Genomic DNA, 14750 nt, shown 5'->3' with positions numbered 1-14750 from the left:
CCCCGTCCGCCTGTCGGTGTTGTCCTCACACAATCTGGGGAGGGCCGGATTTGTGGCTCTGTGGGTGTGTGCGGCTTGCCTGGGGATGCGCTGGGACTGTGTCCCTGACAGCTCAGGTGGCCTCACAGGGACCAGGATGGCCAGAGGGCTGGTTTCCCGGTGTGTCCACCCCTCCCCCACCCCTCGCTGGGCGAGCAGGGTTCACGCAGGACGTGTTGACCTCTTGGGGTTGAGTTTGTTCTTTCTCCTGAACCACTGATAAAACGAAACTTGCAAGGAAAAAATAACCCCAGGCCTGGCAGAGCTGGCTCCCCGCCCAGCCCACACCTGCCTCTGGCAGGGCAGCCCCCCAGTGACCGGCTGAACCCCCCAGGCTCCAGCACCCCCAGGGTCCCACATTCCCAGGAAAGTGTGGGGCTTCGGTGGGTACAGGAGGGGAGGAGCAGGCCTGGGCTTCCGGTCTGGGAGGAGGGTCCTTGGATCCCAATGCCATCACCAGGGGGCTTGGTTTCTGGCCCCCAAATGCCCAGTAGATACAGAGGCTCCTGTGCAGCCACAGTCCAGACCCTGATGGGCCCCCCAAGGTGGATGGTTCAGAGACATGCCCCCCGAGAGTGGATGGGAGGGGATCTCCATTCCTCAGTGCCTGGGGGGTCTCAGGGACCCTCCCTGGCAGAGGAGCCACCAACAGCCCCTTCCCCTGGCTCCACAGCACCCTGCCAGACTCTCCCCCAGACTCGGGCTCTGAGGCCTACTCCCCCCAGCAGGTGAATGGTGAGTCCGGCGGGCACCGCCCTCCCCCTCTGGGGTTTGGGCAAGTGGTTGGGGCGGCCTTATCGGGAGGAGGGAGGGAGAGAGGGAGGGAGGGAGGGAGGGAGGGGGCCAGCGGCTGCCCAACGGGCTAGATTATCGCTGGTCAAATACTCCCTGCGCTGGCTATTGTTCCCTACGGGCGGGCGGGTGGCGAGCCTGGCCCTGCCTCTGAGCAAGTGTCCCTGCCGGTGATGCCACCCGCCTGCCCGCCTGCGCCATCATGGACGCGCCCTTCGGCGGTAAGTGGACGGCTGGGGAGGGCCGTGGGCGCAGCCCTGCCCACCTCGCCTTAGGGGGCTGCTCAGGGGTGCCACGGCCCCCAAGTGGCCAAGAGCAGAATGGCCATGCCGCCAGCTCCCCACAGCCCCAAGGGTCAGGAGTTCTGTTTATCTTACCAAAAACACGCCTGGAATGCCTCCTGGGGAACAAAGGGAGCTAGGGCCTCCCCCCTCCGACTGGGGGGCTGGCCCCTGGGAGCCTGGTAGAGGGGCTGCTGGAGGGAGGAGGGCCAGCTGGGCTCTGTCGGGACTGGGGGTTTCTGACGTCCAGAGGAGGGGGGTTGGGGTACCTTAAGACTGAAGACCCGCACAGGGAGGCCTGTGGGAAGGAGCTAGCTGGTGTGGGACGAAGGGCCCCCTACCTCTGGACAGAGTCTCGCTTCCCTGCCCAGACCCCTGGTGGCTACCCTCAGCTGCCCAACCTCACTCCCACCTGGGTAGATGGGAGGGCAGCCCCTGGTTTGGCTCAGGAGGGGTGGGAACAGGATACCCTGCTTAAAGGGCATGGGTGCCCAAGAACCTGAGTGAGGTTGGTCTCTGACGCCTGCCCCCATCTCTCCCACAGACCCCCATCTCCTGCGGACGATAACCCCCGAGACCCTGTGCCATGTGGGAGTGCCCTCCCGCCTGGAGCACCCACCCCCACCTCCAGCTCACCTGCCAGGCCCCCCGCCACCCCCGCCACCTCCACCTCACTACCCTGTCCTGCAGCGGGACCTGTACATGAAGGCTGAACCCCCGATCCCCCCGTATGCTGCCATGGGGCAGGGGCTGGTGCCCACGGATCTCCACCACCCCCAGCAGTCCCAGGTGCTGCACCAGCTGCTGCAGCAGCATGGAGCTGAGTAAGACCTGGGCTGCCGCTTCCCGAGGCTGGGGAGATGGGATGGGGGCAGGAGATGGGGGGGCTGGGGCAGAAAGCTCTACATAGAGGATGGGGGGGTCATGTGCCCTGGGGGGTTTATGGCCTCAGCTAATTATCTGGTGGGCACAGTCTGATAAACTGAGGTCTCGAGAGAGGGAAGTGGATTGCTAAGACAGTGGAACTAGGGAGGGGCAGAGCTAGGACTGGAACCAAGGGTGGTCTTTGTAACTGCCGCCAGTGACTTGCGGCTATCTAGAGGAGGCCCTGGCTTCTGTAGGGGCCACCTGACTCCACCTGTCGTTTTACCTGGTTCCATGCACAGTGGAGTTCAAGGAGAGATTCTGTCAAAGCATCTTGTAAACCAGAAGGGGAAGGGGTGCAGTCGGCCCCCCAAGGAGGCAGTCCTGCCCCACCTTTGGTAGCCTAGTCTGTCTGTGGCTTGTTTCTGACCCACCGAGGCTGCTGTCCATAGAAACCCACTATGGGGTGACACTGACATTGACACAACAAGGATGGGACCGGCTTATGGATTGTGCAGACACCTGCTGGGCCCTTTGCTGGGCCTGATGGAGAGGTGGCTCCTGCCCTCCAGAGCGCCACTGTCTGGGGGGTCAGGGAAGAGTGTAGACAGCGGAGATCGGCAGCACTGATGATGGGGGAGCTTGGGGGAGGGGAGGAGGCACAGCCTGAGCGCTTCCTGTGGGACATGTGCTCTGGCCTGCGCGTAACCAGCCAACACTGGGTGCAGAGGTGAGCGTTGTGTGACTGCTCAGTGGGAGAGGGCTCAGGGGAAGCCAGCCCCCACGGTGTACCTGTGTGTCTCCCCAGGCTCCCCACCCACCCCTCCAAGAAGAGGAAACACTCTGAATCGCCTCCCAACACCCTCAATGCCCAGATGCTGAATGGGATGATCAAGCAGGAGCCTGGCACTGTGACAGCCCTGCCCCCGCACCCCGCAAGAGCCCCGTCCCCACCTTGGCCTCCCCAGGGTCCGCTTTCACCTGGCCCTGGCTCCTTGCCCCTCAGCATCGCCCGGGTCCAGACTCCACCTTGGCACCCACCGGGTGCACCCTCACCAGGTATATGGCTGGCCAGCCCTTCCAGGTGGGGCGGGGGGCCCAGGGCGAGGGTCCGCATGGGCATTCCTTCTCTCTAGGTCTTCTGCAGGACAATGACAGCCTCAGTGGCTCTTACCTGGACCCCAACTACCAGTCCATCAAGTGGCAACCGCATCAGCAGAACAAATGGGCAACATTGTATGATGCCAACTACAAGGAGCTGTGAGTGACGCTTGCCACTGGTCACCTCTCCCTGTTGAGATCCTAGAGCAGGCCTGGGAGCACACTGGGTCCAAGACAGGCCCATTTTACAGGAGAGCAAACAGGCTCGGGCATCCTGGGTATTGGGCCAGCCCCAGGCCTCCCTAAGAAGGTTGTGTCTGCCAGGGAGGGGCCGCGGGCGCCAAGTCAAGGAGAAGTGGGTGGAGGGGTGTTCGCTGGCTCCTCCTGTCCCTCCTCCTCCCCCTCCTCCTGCATTCCAGGAAGGTAGCAGGAAGTTGAGTGTAAGCGGGCCCTTCCAGCAGCCCTCTCCCTGCAGGAGGGAGGAGGGGTGGGGGAGGACTGGGTCATAGGCTGCCTGGGCATTCCTAGCCCTCCCTCTAAACCCATATGGATTCAGCTTCCCAGGCCGCAGGCCAGGAGCCCTGTGGGCACCACCCCCTGCTCCCCCAGAAGCCCAGGCCGGTGAAGGGCGACTCCCCTCGATCACTTTGGACGTTGTCCATTGTGGGCAAGGTGGCTGGGGCTTGGGCCGACTCACAGCCGGTGAGTCTGGCCTCCTGGAGTCAGGCGTCCCAGGCTGGGTGGGGTTCTTAGCCACCAGCTGGGGTGGCCGAAGGGTCCTGTGAGGTCCTGCCTGGGTGTGGGGCTGAACCCGGACAGGAACCTCCTACTCCCACCTCTATACTCCTGGGCCAACCCTGCCACTGCAGGTCCCAAGGCCAGGAAGCTGGCAGCTGAGGCCTGCAGTATGGCCTGGGCACTCCTGGGTGCTTTGCTAGGTCTGGCGGGTGGCCTGAGCCTCATGGGGCAAGGAGGTGGAGAGCCCAGGCCTTCCTGAAGTCCCTGAATGCTTCTTCCCACGAGTTGGAAGCATTGCCCTTGCCCAGCTTGCCCAGGGCAGGCACCATGCGTGCTTGGGAGTCTGGGAGAGGGTGGACTCAGCCACCGGCCAGTGAGTGCCCTCTTTGCTGCCATCTGGAGGTCCCAAAGGGGCCAGGCTTGGGACACTGACCCCATCAACAGTTGGGCAAACAGGCTGAGTGAGGAGCAAGCGCAGGACTCCCCTCTCCCTACCTGGGCAGACAGGAGGAGTCAGGATGAGAGTATTTGGGGGCCCTGAGCAAGCTGGTGGGCAGAGGCTGGGTGTGCGGCAGAGCCGGCGCCTGGTTCCACCGTTTCCAAGGCAACCGGCTGTCAGGCAGGGTGAGACTCTGCAGACCTGGCCCCTCTTGCCCCGACCGGGACGGAGGAAGGGGGCTTCAGACATTGTTCTGGGATGGAGCCAAGTGTGGTGAGGGGCCGCCAAGCCCCCTCCTGAGGAGTCCCCTTGGTGGCCTCCAGGGTCTTGCCCTATGATCCCCATGACCAGGGCAGGGCAGTGGCCCCAGGCACGTGGAGGACAGGACATTGGCCAAGGACTTGGCAGACCCGGCTGTTCCTGGGCTGTGGGGGCAGCCCCATGCGGTTTGAGGGTGTGGGGTCCAGGGTAGAAGCCTGACTGGGACGCAGGCCTGGCCTGGGGGCTCCAGGTGACTGTCCCCACCTGTCCCGCAGGCCTATGCTCACGTACCGCGTGGATGCTGACAAGGGCTTCAACTTCTCGGTGGGCGACGATGCCTTTGTGTGTCAGAAGAAGAACCACTTCCAGGTTACGGTGTACATAGGCATGCTGGGGGAACCCAAGTACGTCAAGACGCCCGAAGGCCTCAAGCCCCTCGACTGCTTCTACCTGAAGCTGCACGGCGTCAAGGCAGGTCTGGGGCTGGGTGGGGAGGGAGGCCCGGGGGCCAGGCTGGGGCTGGGGGCTGGCATTGAAAGCCTTCAGTGGCTGCACTTTCCTGTGGCTGCGCCCCTAAAGCTCTGGCTCCCCAGCTCGCTCCTGCCTCTTGTTCTGTGTCCCTCTCTGCCTCGCGTCCCCCAGGCCGACATCCCCAGACAAGACCCATCTCCTGTCTCTGTGATTGGCTGCCTCAGCTCCCATTCCCAAACTAAACTCCCTGCAGCTTGCCCCTCCCCTGGGCTCCTTCCTCAGGGGACAGGGTGCCAGGGTCCTGGGTGCCGGCGTCTTCTTGCCCCTATTATTGTGCACCTGGCTGTGCTGTCCCCTCTTCGCCTCCCTGCTGCCTCTCCCGTGGCCCAGGTCATTGCCCTCCTTACCTGAATGTCCACTGCAGCTTCCACTCTGGCCCCAACTCCTGCCCCACCTGAGACTTGGGGTTCATGGCACTCTGTTGTTCAGAGACCCCCACCCAGGGCTCTCCCAGTATAGCCCTGGCGTCTAAGTTGAGCCCACAGGGACCTGGAACCCAGCCTTTCGCTCCAGCCTGGCCACTTGCTGTGCTGCAGCCTCTCAGCCCATTCTCTGTCCCCACCCCCACCTTCCCTCTCCTGGGGACACCCTCCCAGTACCCCAACACATCCCCTCCTGGCTGACCCCACAGGGCTGCCCTCCTAGAGGCAGCTGGGCCGGGTGTGTGCTGAGTGTGAGTGGGTGTGCTGGGGTGTGGGTGGGGCTGGCTGCAGTGGTGGGAGTGCGGGAGGATGGGGGTTGAGAGGGTGTTTGTGTGGTATAGGGGGCGTCTAGTGTGCCTTGTTTGCATCCCTGTGCAGAAGCCAGGAGAGCCGTGCACTCGGAGGGGGATGTGGAAGCCATGTATTTGCTCGAGGTGGGGAGGGAGGGTGTGTTTGGGGGGCAGCTCTATAGGAGAAGCTGCTTGAGTTTGTGGGGAGTGGGCTGAGAGGCGGCGGAGGGTAGGACTGGGAGTGGCAGGGGTGACACCCTGAGGTGCAACTGGGCTCTGTCCTCGCCAGCTGGAGGCCCTGAACCAGTCCATCAACATTGAGCAGTCGCAGTCAGACCGCAGCAAGCGGCCCTTCAACCCTGTCACGTGAGTGTCTGGTTCCCGCCAGGGCCCCCACGCCCACCCCCAGGAGGGGACTGCGGGGCTCGGACACACAGGTGCCCCTCCCTGCCCCCTGAGCACCATGCCCCTCCTCTGCAGGGTCACTCTGCCCCCTGAGCAGGTCACGAAGGTGACTGTGGGGCGGCTGCACTTCAGCGAGACCACGGCCAACAACATGCGCAAGAAAGGCAAGCCCAACCCTGACCAGAGGTGAGCAGGGCAGGAAGGCACCCCCTGGGGAGCATGCCCGGCACAGCACCCGCAGCCTGGCCCATTTCACAGATGAGGCAGCTGAGGGTCAGAGTCCTTAACTCACGGAAGAGTGGGGGCCAGTGCTGTGGGGGCCAGTGCTGTGGGCCCTGAGGATTTCTGCCCCCTGGTGGAGGCTCGGGTCCCTGCTGTGTAGGGAGGGGCTGAGATGACAATGGGGAGCTATACATGCTGGCCCAGGAAGGGTGGCCGGGGGCAGGGGCAGCCAGGGCAGGACGCTGGGCACCTCTGAGACCCCTTGTGTGTCCCAGGTACTTCATGCTGGTGGTGGCTCTCCAGGCCCACGCACAGAATCAGAACTACACGCTGGCTGCCCAGATCTCAGAACGCATCATCGTGCGGGTGAGGACCACCTCCTCCTCGTGGGTACAGAGTCCTGCCCGGGGCTGCACGAAACAGCACCCAGGAGAAACACAGGGGTGCTGGGGAGTCAGGAGCCGGAGCGCAGATCCTGCCGGGGGCCGGCTGTGTTGCCTCGTGCGAGGCAGCCGCCCTCTCTGGGCCACAGCATCTCCTTCACAGTACAGCAAGGAGGTGGATAGCACCTCATCGCCTTCTGGGATCCCGCAAGTGACTAACAGTTGTCACAACAGACAGGACAGTTTAAGTTGTTCAGAGTGGGGTGAGGAGCCCCGGCTGAACCACGGGGACAGCTTTCCTAGGGCCCTGCAGATCCCACTCTCCGGCCTGAGCCAGCCCCAATTCCCCTAGGCCTCCAACCCAGGCCAATTTGAGAGCGACAGCGACGTGCTATGGCAGCGGGCGCAAGTGCCCGACACCGTCTTCCACCACGGCCGCGTGGGCATCAACACCGATCGTCCCGACGAGGCGCTGGTTGTACACGGCAATGTCAAGGTCATGGGCTCCCTCATGCACCCATCAGACCTGCGCGCCAAGGAGCACGTGCAGGAGGTGAGGGCGGGGCTATGGGGCTGAGAGGCTGCAGGCAGGGGCGGGGCTTGTGGGCGGGGCACGGCGGGAAGGTGGGGCTGCCGGGGCAGGAGGAAGGGGATGTTGGCGACCCTAGCAGCGGGGTGTTCCCCTCCACACTGCCTCCCCGGGCTGCCGGCCTCCTGGGCTCCGGGGGCTCTGGCGGCCGCAGCAGAGGAAGCTTAAGTCTGGGCCCTGGCTATCCCGCAGGTGGACACCACCGAGCAGCTGAAGAGAATCTCGCGTATGCGCCTGGTGCACTACAGATACAAGCCCGAGTTCGCTGCCAGCGCGGGCATCGAGGCCACCGCGCCTGAGACGGGTAGGGGCTGGCCTGGCACAGAGTGGGGTCCGGGAACCTCATAACCTTGGGCCTCAGTGACCTCGCTGGCCCTGGTGCTGTGGCGAGTTTGTGTTCCTACTCCCAGAACCCTCTCCCCTTGACTGTTGAAGCTCTGTCCTCGTCCTTGGGAATCCTGTCCCTTGGCCCCTAGAAATCCGCGCCTCCCTGGTCCCCAGAAGCTCACCCTCGGCCCCCTGGAAGAATCCTGCCTCATATCCCCGATGAAGAGGCCCCTTCCTCCTGGGGTGGCACACCCGGAGCCCTAGAGCTGCCGCCTGGCGTGCACTTGGGGCTGGGACTTCCCTGCTCCTGCCTTGGAACCCAGATTTCCCCGCCTGCTCCAAGCCTGCCCCTCTCCCCACACACCCCTGATTTGTCCCTCCCCAGGCGTCATCGCCCAGGAGGTGAAGGAGATTCTGCCCGAGGCCGTGAAGGACACGGGGGACATGGTCTTCGCCAACGGAAACACCATAGAGAACTTCTTGGTCGTGAACAAGGTCTGTGGGGCAGGGGAGCTGCACGGCCCAAGCTGCAAAGGGGCATGCCCGCTGGGGCTTCATCTCCCCTGTGGCGACCTGGGCACTGCAGCACGGAGGGCGGGAGCAGCCTGTCTCCTCCCGCTGTCTCCAGAGCCCCCTCCCCATCCCACAGCAGAGGGGGTGAATCAAAGGTGGGATCTGGCCACTGCAGGCTGTGTGAGCAAGGTCAGGACACCTTCCCTCAGCCTCTCGCCTCCATCAGAGGAGAGAAATAGAACTGCGAAAGCATCCTCATGTGCGTGTGCCAGGGTTCGAACGTGTTGCGAGGATGAGGTTTGCAACTTACCTGGCACCAAGGGGACGTGTAACATGCTGTCACCTCAGTGAGGTCTGAGACACTGTGGTCATCAGAGGGGCAGGTCTGGGGGGGAGCCATGAGGACAGCGGTCAGGCAAAGGTGCCGAGGTGAGGCTGTGCTTGGAAGCAGGTGCAGGGGTCTGCAGGAGCAGAAACTTGGCTGGAGGAGATGGGCTCCAGGTGGCTGTGGACACAGGGGCTCCCCTCCTGCTCCCTGGTGGCCCGCAGCCTGGGGTCCCTGGGGCTCCCGGGACTGAGCGTGCCCTCAAGGCTGGCCCATGCCTGTGGCAGGAGCGCATCTTCATGGAGAACGTGGGTGCTGTGAAGGAGCTGTGCAAGCTGACGGACAACCTGGAGACGCGCATCGACGAGCTGGAGCGCTGGAGCCACAAGCTGGCCAAACTGCGGCGGCTTGACAGCCTCAAGTCCACTGGCAGCTCGGGCGCCTTCAGGTGGGGGTGTGGGGTGGGGGAGGGGGAGGCCCTTTTCCCAGAGGCAGCCCTAACCCTGGCTCTCTGGCTGCAGCCATGCAGGGAGTCAGTTCAGCCGGGCAGGCAGTGTCCCCCACAAGAAGAGGCCTCCCAAGGTGGCCAGCAAGGTGAGGGTGGGCAGGGGTGGGGACAGGTTGGACCCGGGTCTTCCCCTTGCCGGCTCCCGCCTCTGCAGCCTCACTGACTCCAGGTGCTCCCCTCTGCTGGCCCTAACGTCCTCCCAGACTCTCCTGCCTCTCCCTCTGCCCCAGCCCCACCCAGGGGAGGGGGGCATGGGGCTGTGAGCACTCCCCCCTCCCGCAGAGTGCACAGTGGATAGGACCGCGAGCTCCCCGAGTCTGCCTCCCTCTGCATCTTTCTCTTTTTCTCCTTAGTCATCGTCCATGGTCCCAGACCAGGCCTGCATCAGCCAGCGCTTTCTGCAAGGAACCATCATTGCTCTGGTGGTGGTCATGGCCTTCAGGTGACTGGTTCCCCTGGCCCTGCGGGAGCTGAGCTGTGCGGTGGGGCTAGCTGTCCGTGGACCCCAGGGCTTGGGGGAGAGGAAGACGCGGCTTGGGAGAGCAAGCGGCTGAGGTCTCAGGGACTGCCTGCTTCTGTCTCCTCCTCCTGGGGCTGGGGAGGCACATTTTATTTTTAAAGATTTATTTATTTATTTGAAAGGTAGAGTAAGTGGGGGTGGGGGGTGGGAGATGTCTTCCATCCTCTGGTTCACTCTTCAAATGGCCATATGGGCTGGGGCTAGGCCAGCCAAAGTTGGGAGCTTCTTCTAGTTCTCCCACGTGGGTACAGGGGCCCAAGCACGTGGGCCATCCTCTGCTGCTTTCCCAGGAGCATTAGCAGGGAGCTGGATTGGAAGTAGAGCAGCCAGGACTTGAACCGGCACCCATATGGGATGCTGGCACTGCAGGTTTAACCCACTGTGCCTCAGCCTATTTGCAAGTACCACCTGGGAGCCCAGCCCCTGGGGCAAGAGAAACGGCAAGGACAATGAGCCAGCTCTAACGGACCCTTCTCTGTGGCTCCCAGCGTGGTATCCATGTCCACACTGTACGTGCTGAGCCTGCGCACCGAGGAGGACCTGGTAGATACTGATGGGTATGTCCCTGGGGGCCTGGCTACTGAGCAGGCTGCCAGGCCAGGTGGGCTTTGTTGAGGAGCCAGGGAGGCTGTGTCCTCTGAAGGGGTTCAGCCTGCCAGGAGCATGATAGGATGGGTAGGAGGGGCCCCCGGAGGGTGGGCAGCTGTTCCCAGGCCCTGCTGACACTGATGTCTCTTTCTGCCCCCCTCAGTGTTCCTCCAGGTAACTGGGCCTCTGGGAGTCGGGGCTCATTTGAGGGGCCCGGGGTTGGAACGGGCGTGGGGGAAGAAGGGAGGAGGGCCAGGGCAAGACCTGGGCTGTGTGCCCACTATCACTCCCAGCTTCTGGGGTCACTTCTGACTGTGTCTTCTCTCTCTCCTCCCCTGGGCCTGTCTGCCCCTTGCCTCTCTGCTGCCCTTAGCTCTTTTGCCGTGTCTACTTCCTGTCTCCTGGCCCTGCTCCGGCCCCAGCACCCTGGGGGGAGTGAGGCCATGTGCCCATGGTACGTCTGCCCCTCCCTCGCTGGCTCCTGCTCCCCTTCTGCCTGCCTCCTTTCCACCTTCCCTCTCCACCTCCTCCTGCCCCTCCTGCTTCTCCAGACCCCCCAAGCCTCCCCCTTCTGAGCCCCTCAGTCCTTCTGAGCTCAGCCCATCCTTCCCCAGCAGGTCCAGCCAGAGCTTTGGGACCACTCAGCTCCGACAGTCCCCCGTGACCACTGGGCTACCACCAGACGTGCCCTCTTTGTTGCTGGGTGTGTGCCTGGGGCAGGTCTGGGGGCGTGGAGCAGGGGAGACGCTGTGGTGCGGGGCTCTGCTGTTCCCCTCCAGCTCACACAGTCTCCCTCTTTCAGTTACCACGGGCCTGACCAGCTCCACCCCAGGACCCACCATCCGTACCCTGGACCTGTGCTCCAGCCACCCCTGCCCTGTCGTCTGCTGCTCCTCACCCACCCCCAGCCCTCCCATACACCCTAGTCTCGGCCCCAGCTTTAACCCTGGCCATGGCCTCAGCCCCAGTCCCAGCCCCACCACCAACCATTCAGGTATGGTTACCTCAGAGACAGGGCTTGGGTTGGGGGATAGGAGGAGTTATCTGAGTCCAGAAAAAGGACCCCAAGACCTACTGGTGGGAGGGTCTCCTAAAGCCCAGAGTGAGGCTCTGGAGATAGACTGGGGAGTCACGCCGAGGGGGACCAGGAGACTGATGGGGTTCACTCAGAGTCCAGGGGACCCCGGGGACTGCCAGACAGGAGGCAGCAACCCCCCTTTACAGCCTGTCCCTGCTTCTATCCACAGGCCCTAGCCAGGTGGCCCTGCTGCCCGTCACCAACATCAGAGCCAAGTCCTGGGGCCTTTCAGCCAATGGCATTGGCCATTCCAAGCATCCCAAGAGTGTGGAGCCTGTGGCCAGCCCTGCCGTCCCCTTCCCTGGGAGCCAGGGCAAAGCCAAGAACAGCCCCAGTCTTGATTTCCATGGTCGGGCCCGCCGAGGGGCTCCCGAGCCCAGCCTGGGTCCTGCCCAGCCCACTCGGGCCCAGGGCCAGCCAGGTACTTTATCTTGCACCTGACAGCTCCCCACACAGCCCAGCAAAGCTCGTCATCCAGGGCCCTTTTCAGCCCAGTCACATGGCTGCGTGGGTGCAGAACTGTCAGTCAACAGACACCTGCAGAGCACATCCTAAGTGTCAGGATTTGGCCAGGAGCCTCATAATCGGATCCTGTAATCCTCACAACCCTGCAGCAAGGACGCTGCTGATATGAGGAAACAGCAGAGGTTTAGGTGCAGAGACTTGCCCGGGTCCTGCAGCCCACAGCAGCCGTGCTGGGATTTCACGTCAGGTCTGCCTGTTGAGCCTAGCTCCTTGGTCACGCCAGGAAGAGAAAGGTGCTGTACAGGGCTCCCTGCACTTCTCCCATCTCTTGCCTTGGGTTTTAACAAAGCTAGAGAACCTTCTATTGCAGAGGTCTCCAGAATCCGTTCCTCCCAGGTGCCCCTTGGGCTGCCCCGGAGATCCAAGGAGAGGCTAGGAGCCTTGTGAGCTTCTCTCAGGCAGCTCTGCGCCTCCTCAGCAACTTTCCTATGATGGGTTTTGTGGCTTAAAGCATAAATAACCTTGGAAACGGAGACTTGCAGAGATTGAAGTTGCAGGTGGTAGGGAAACCTCAAGGGATGGATGCTCCCCAGGCAGCTGTTCCCTGGGGTGCTGCTCTGGGGCTGGCTCTGTGCAGGGCATGGGGTGAGGGAGACAGCCATGCCCCTGCCCTCCGCGCGCTTGCAGAGGACAACACCGCCGTGTGACAAGGCTCCAAGAGGACAGGCAGGCAGCTCTGGGCCTGGCGAGGTGACTGAGGGAGGCGTCCCTGCAGGAGGTGACACTGGAACTGAGTCTGTGAAAGACATTTAGGTTTGCCCAGAAGGGAAGTGGGAAGGACACGTGTCCCTGGCTGCCAGGGTGTTCTGCATCCTGCTGGAATCCTGTGTCCCTGGGTTGTGCCTCAGAGTTCAAAACTGGGCCCAGCATGTGTTCAGCAGCCTGTTCCGTGCTTTCTCCCTTCCTTAGTGGAAGGATCAGGCAACAGTGAGCCTGCAGGTGAACCAGGATGAACAAGCGAGCTTTGTCCCTCCCCCTCCCAGCTGCCCATCACACCTCAGTGCCACCCCTTAGCCAGCCAGCCAGGCTGATGGGATCATCCAGTGCAGGCTGCGGGCCGAGGAATGTTGGGAGGTGGGCTCTCTGGGTCGGGCAGAGCCCTGACTTGTGAGCACTCTGCCATGGCAGGTTCCAGGCTACTGAGGAACATCCTGAACCCAGAGCTGGGAAGAGATGTGTGGTCAGGAAGGGAGGCCTCTGAGTGGCTCCTGCACCCACTGCAAGGGATCTGGAAGTTGGGTCCCGGCTTCTGGGTGCCCTGGTTCTGTGCAGGAGGCAGACCTCAGGCCCATGGGAACAAGGAGCTGCTGGGGAAGGGGTGCAGTGTGACCCTGGCCATTTGTGGGAGCCTGGAAATACCCCAAAGCTTAGTCACACTGAGGCATGAGTGAGCCAGATCTGGCTAGGGAAGACCGGACTGCTGCTCATCGGTGTCCTGCCTGGCACCTCCCTGCCCAACAGCCTTTCTCCTTGCAGACCCAGTGCCTTCCCTGACCTCCATCCAGGTGCTGGAGAATTCGATGCCCATCACTTCCCAGTACTGTGCTCCAGGGGACGCGTGCAGGTGGGTTGTCCGTTGTCCCTTACCCCCCGGGGGGTTCCCTCAGGTGACACGAACATAGGTGCCCCAATCTTGCCCCCCTTGGGGAGGGGCCTCCCACACACGGCAGGGCAGCCCCTTTCCAGGCCTCTGAAGGGTCCCAGGGACTAGCTAGGGGTGAGGAGTCAGAGGGAGATGCTTCGACAGGGTGGTCTGGGGCTGAGGTGGCGGTTTCGCCCCTTCAGGCCTGGAAACTTCACCTACCACATCCCCATCAGCAGCAGCACCCCGCTGCACCTCAGCCTGACCCTGCAGATGAAGTAAGTGCCGGCGGGGGGGGGGGGGGTGGGAGCCACGGAGAAGCCCCCGCAGAGCCTCAGGACAGCCTGAGCAGGACCTGGACGACCTGGGGTGTGGGGCGGGGGTGGAGTGCTGACCCCATTGTCTGTGTGTGGTGAACTGGCTGAGATGACCTCGCAGGCTGTAGGAGCATATGCAATGGTATATGGGAAGGGTTTGGCCCTCCTAGGACCTTGGTTATTAGGCCTGTTTTCCAGTGGCTTGTTTCAGGGGTGGGACTGAGAGACTTAGGATCCCCACTTTCCTGCTAACTGGGCCTTTTCCCCAGCTCCTCCTCCCCCGTGTCTGTGGTGCTGTGCAGCCTGACGTCAAAGGAGGAGCCCTGCGATGAGGGGGGCTTCCTGGAGAGTCTCCACTCCCACCAGGATACCCAGGTAGGGGGCTGGGAAGGTATGGGCCAGGCAGGCTCTTGAGCTCCCCTTTCCCGGGCACAGCTGGACCCATGAACAAGTGATGGGGGAGCCAGGAGTTGGAGAGAAGGCATCCCCACAGGGGATACTTGGGGGGCTGGGCCTTGCCATACCTGCCCGTGCTCATTCATTCCACTCTCTACCAAGCATCTCCGGTGTGTGCAGTGATGGCGCCCTGGGGATGCAAGTTCGGCAAGGACTAAGCTGGGTTGAGTGCCATGATGGAGATGGGCGGACTTCCTGGGAGCCTGGGGCAGGGAGGGCTGCGAGTCAGGGAGGTGGAATGGTTGGGGCCTGCTGTGGCAAGAAGGGACCTACACCTCCTGCTCAGATTGGGGAAGTGGCACAGTTAGATCTTCAGTCTTAGAAGAGCTCTCGGGCTCCATGCCTGGAACTGAGGGTAGGGCCCTGTCACCATCCAGCTCCTTGCTGGCCATGTGGACAACCAGAAGTTAGGACTATCCTGGGGCCAATAGACCAGCTTCTCCTTGGGCCTGAGAGGCCATGGGAGAAGACTGGCAAGTGAAGGGAAGGAGTGTTTAGTCAACAAATAGTTATTGGGGCTTCCTGTTTCAAGCTCTGTGCTCCCAGATATGGGAGACACCAGTGGGATGAACACAGGCTTCAACTTCCCAAAATGCACTCCCTAGAGTCAGAGAAAGGAGGTGCAGACAGTACTTTGATTGGGGGAGGGAGTAA

General features: G+C 62.6%; 1 protein-coding gene across 8 annotated transcripts in view; it reads left to right on the top strand.

Annotated features, from left to right (window-relative positions):
* Window positions 1–14750, top strand: part of MYRF (myelin regulatory factor) — a 31420-nt gene that overhangs the window by 13423 nt on the left and 3247 nt on the right. For 2 of the 8 annotated variants that reach the window (XM_070069645.2, XM_070069653.2), the window contains 22 exons: window positions 713–774; window positions 1657–1936; window positions 2785–3035; window positions 3113–3236; window positions 4791–4986; window positions 6048–6124; window positions 6239–6349; window positions 6661–6751; window positions 7121–7321; window positions 7550–7661; window positions 8070–8179; window positions 8810–8970; window positions 9044–9116; window positions 9384–9472; window positions 10039–10107; window positions 10512–10592; window positions 10753–10841; window positions 10941–11132; window positions 11386–11637; window positions 13218–13305; window positions 13527–13601; window positions 13910–14015. In XM_070069645.2, coding sequence (XP_069925746.1) covers window positions 713–774; window positions 1657–1936; window positions 2785–3035; window positions 3113–3236; window positions 4791–4986; window positions 6048–6124; window positions 6239–6349; window positions 6661–6751; window positions 7121–7321; window positions 7550–7661; window positions 8070–8179; window positions 8810–8970; window positions 9044–9116; window positions 9384–9472; window positions 10039–10107; window positions 10512–10592; window positions 10753–10841; window positions 10941–11132; window positions 11386–11637; window positions 13218–13305; window positions 13527–13601; window positions 13910–14015 — 2890 coding nt within the window. Of the gene's footprint in view, window positions 1–712; window positions 775–915; window positions 1053–1656; window positions 1937–2784; window positions 3036–3112; window positions 3237–4790; window positions 4987–6047; window positions 6125–6238; window positions 6350–6660; window positions 6752–7120; window positions 7322–7549; window positions 7662–8069; window positions 8180–8809; window positions 8971–9043; window positions 9117–9383; window positions 9473–10038; window positions 10108–10511; window positions 10593–10752; window positions 10842–10940; window positions 11133–11385; window positions 11638–13217; window positions 13306–13526; window positions 13602–13909; window positions 14016–14750 lie in introns of those variants that run through there. The other 6 variants (XM_070069649.2, XM_089307836.1, XM_089307819.1 and 3 more) reach the window with 6 other exon arrangements.

Source organism: Oryctolagus cuniculus, chromosome 1 (assembly GCF_051225735.1).
Source record: "Oryctolagus cuniculus isolate XC-2025 breed Fujian yellow rabbit chromosome 1, ASM5122573v1, whole genome shotgun sequence".
Lineage (NCBI taxonomy): Eukaryota > Metazoa > Chordata > Mammalia > Lagomorpha > Leporidae > Oryctolagus > Oryctolagus cuniculus.
The sequence above is the reverse complement of the archived record's forward strand: the minus strand, read 5'-3'. Positions and strand labels throughout refer to the sequence as shown.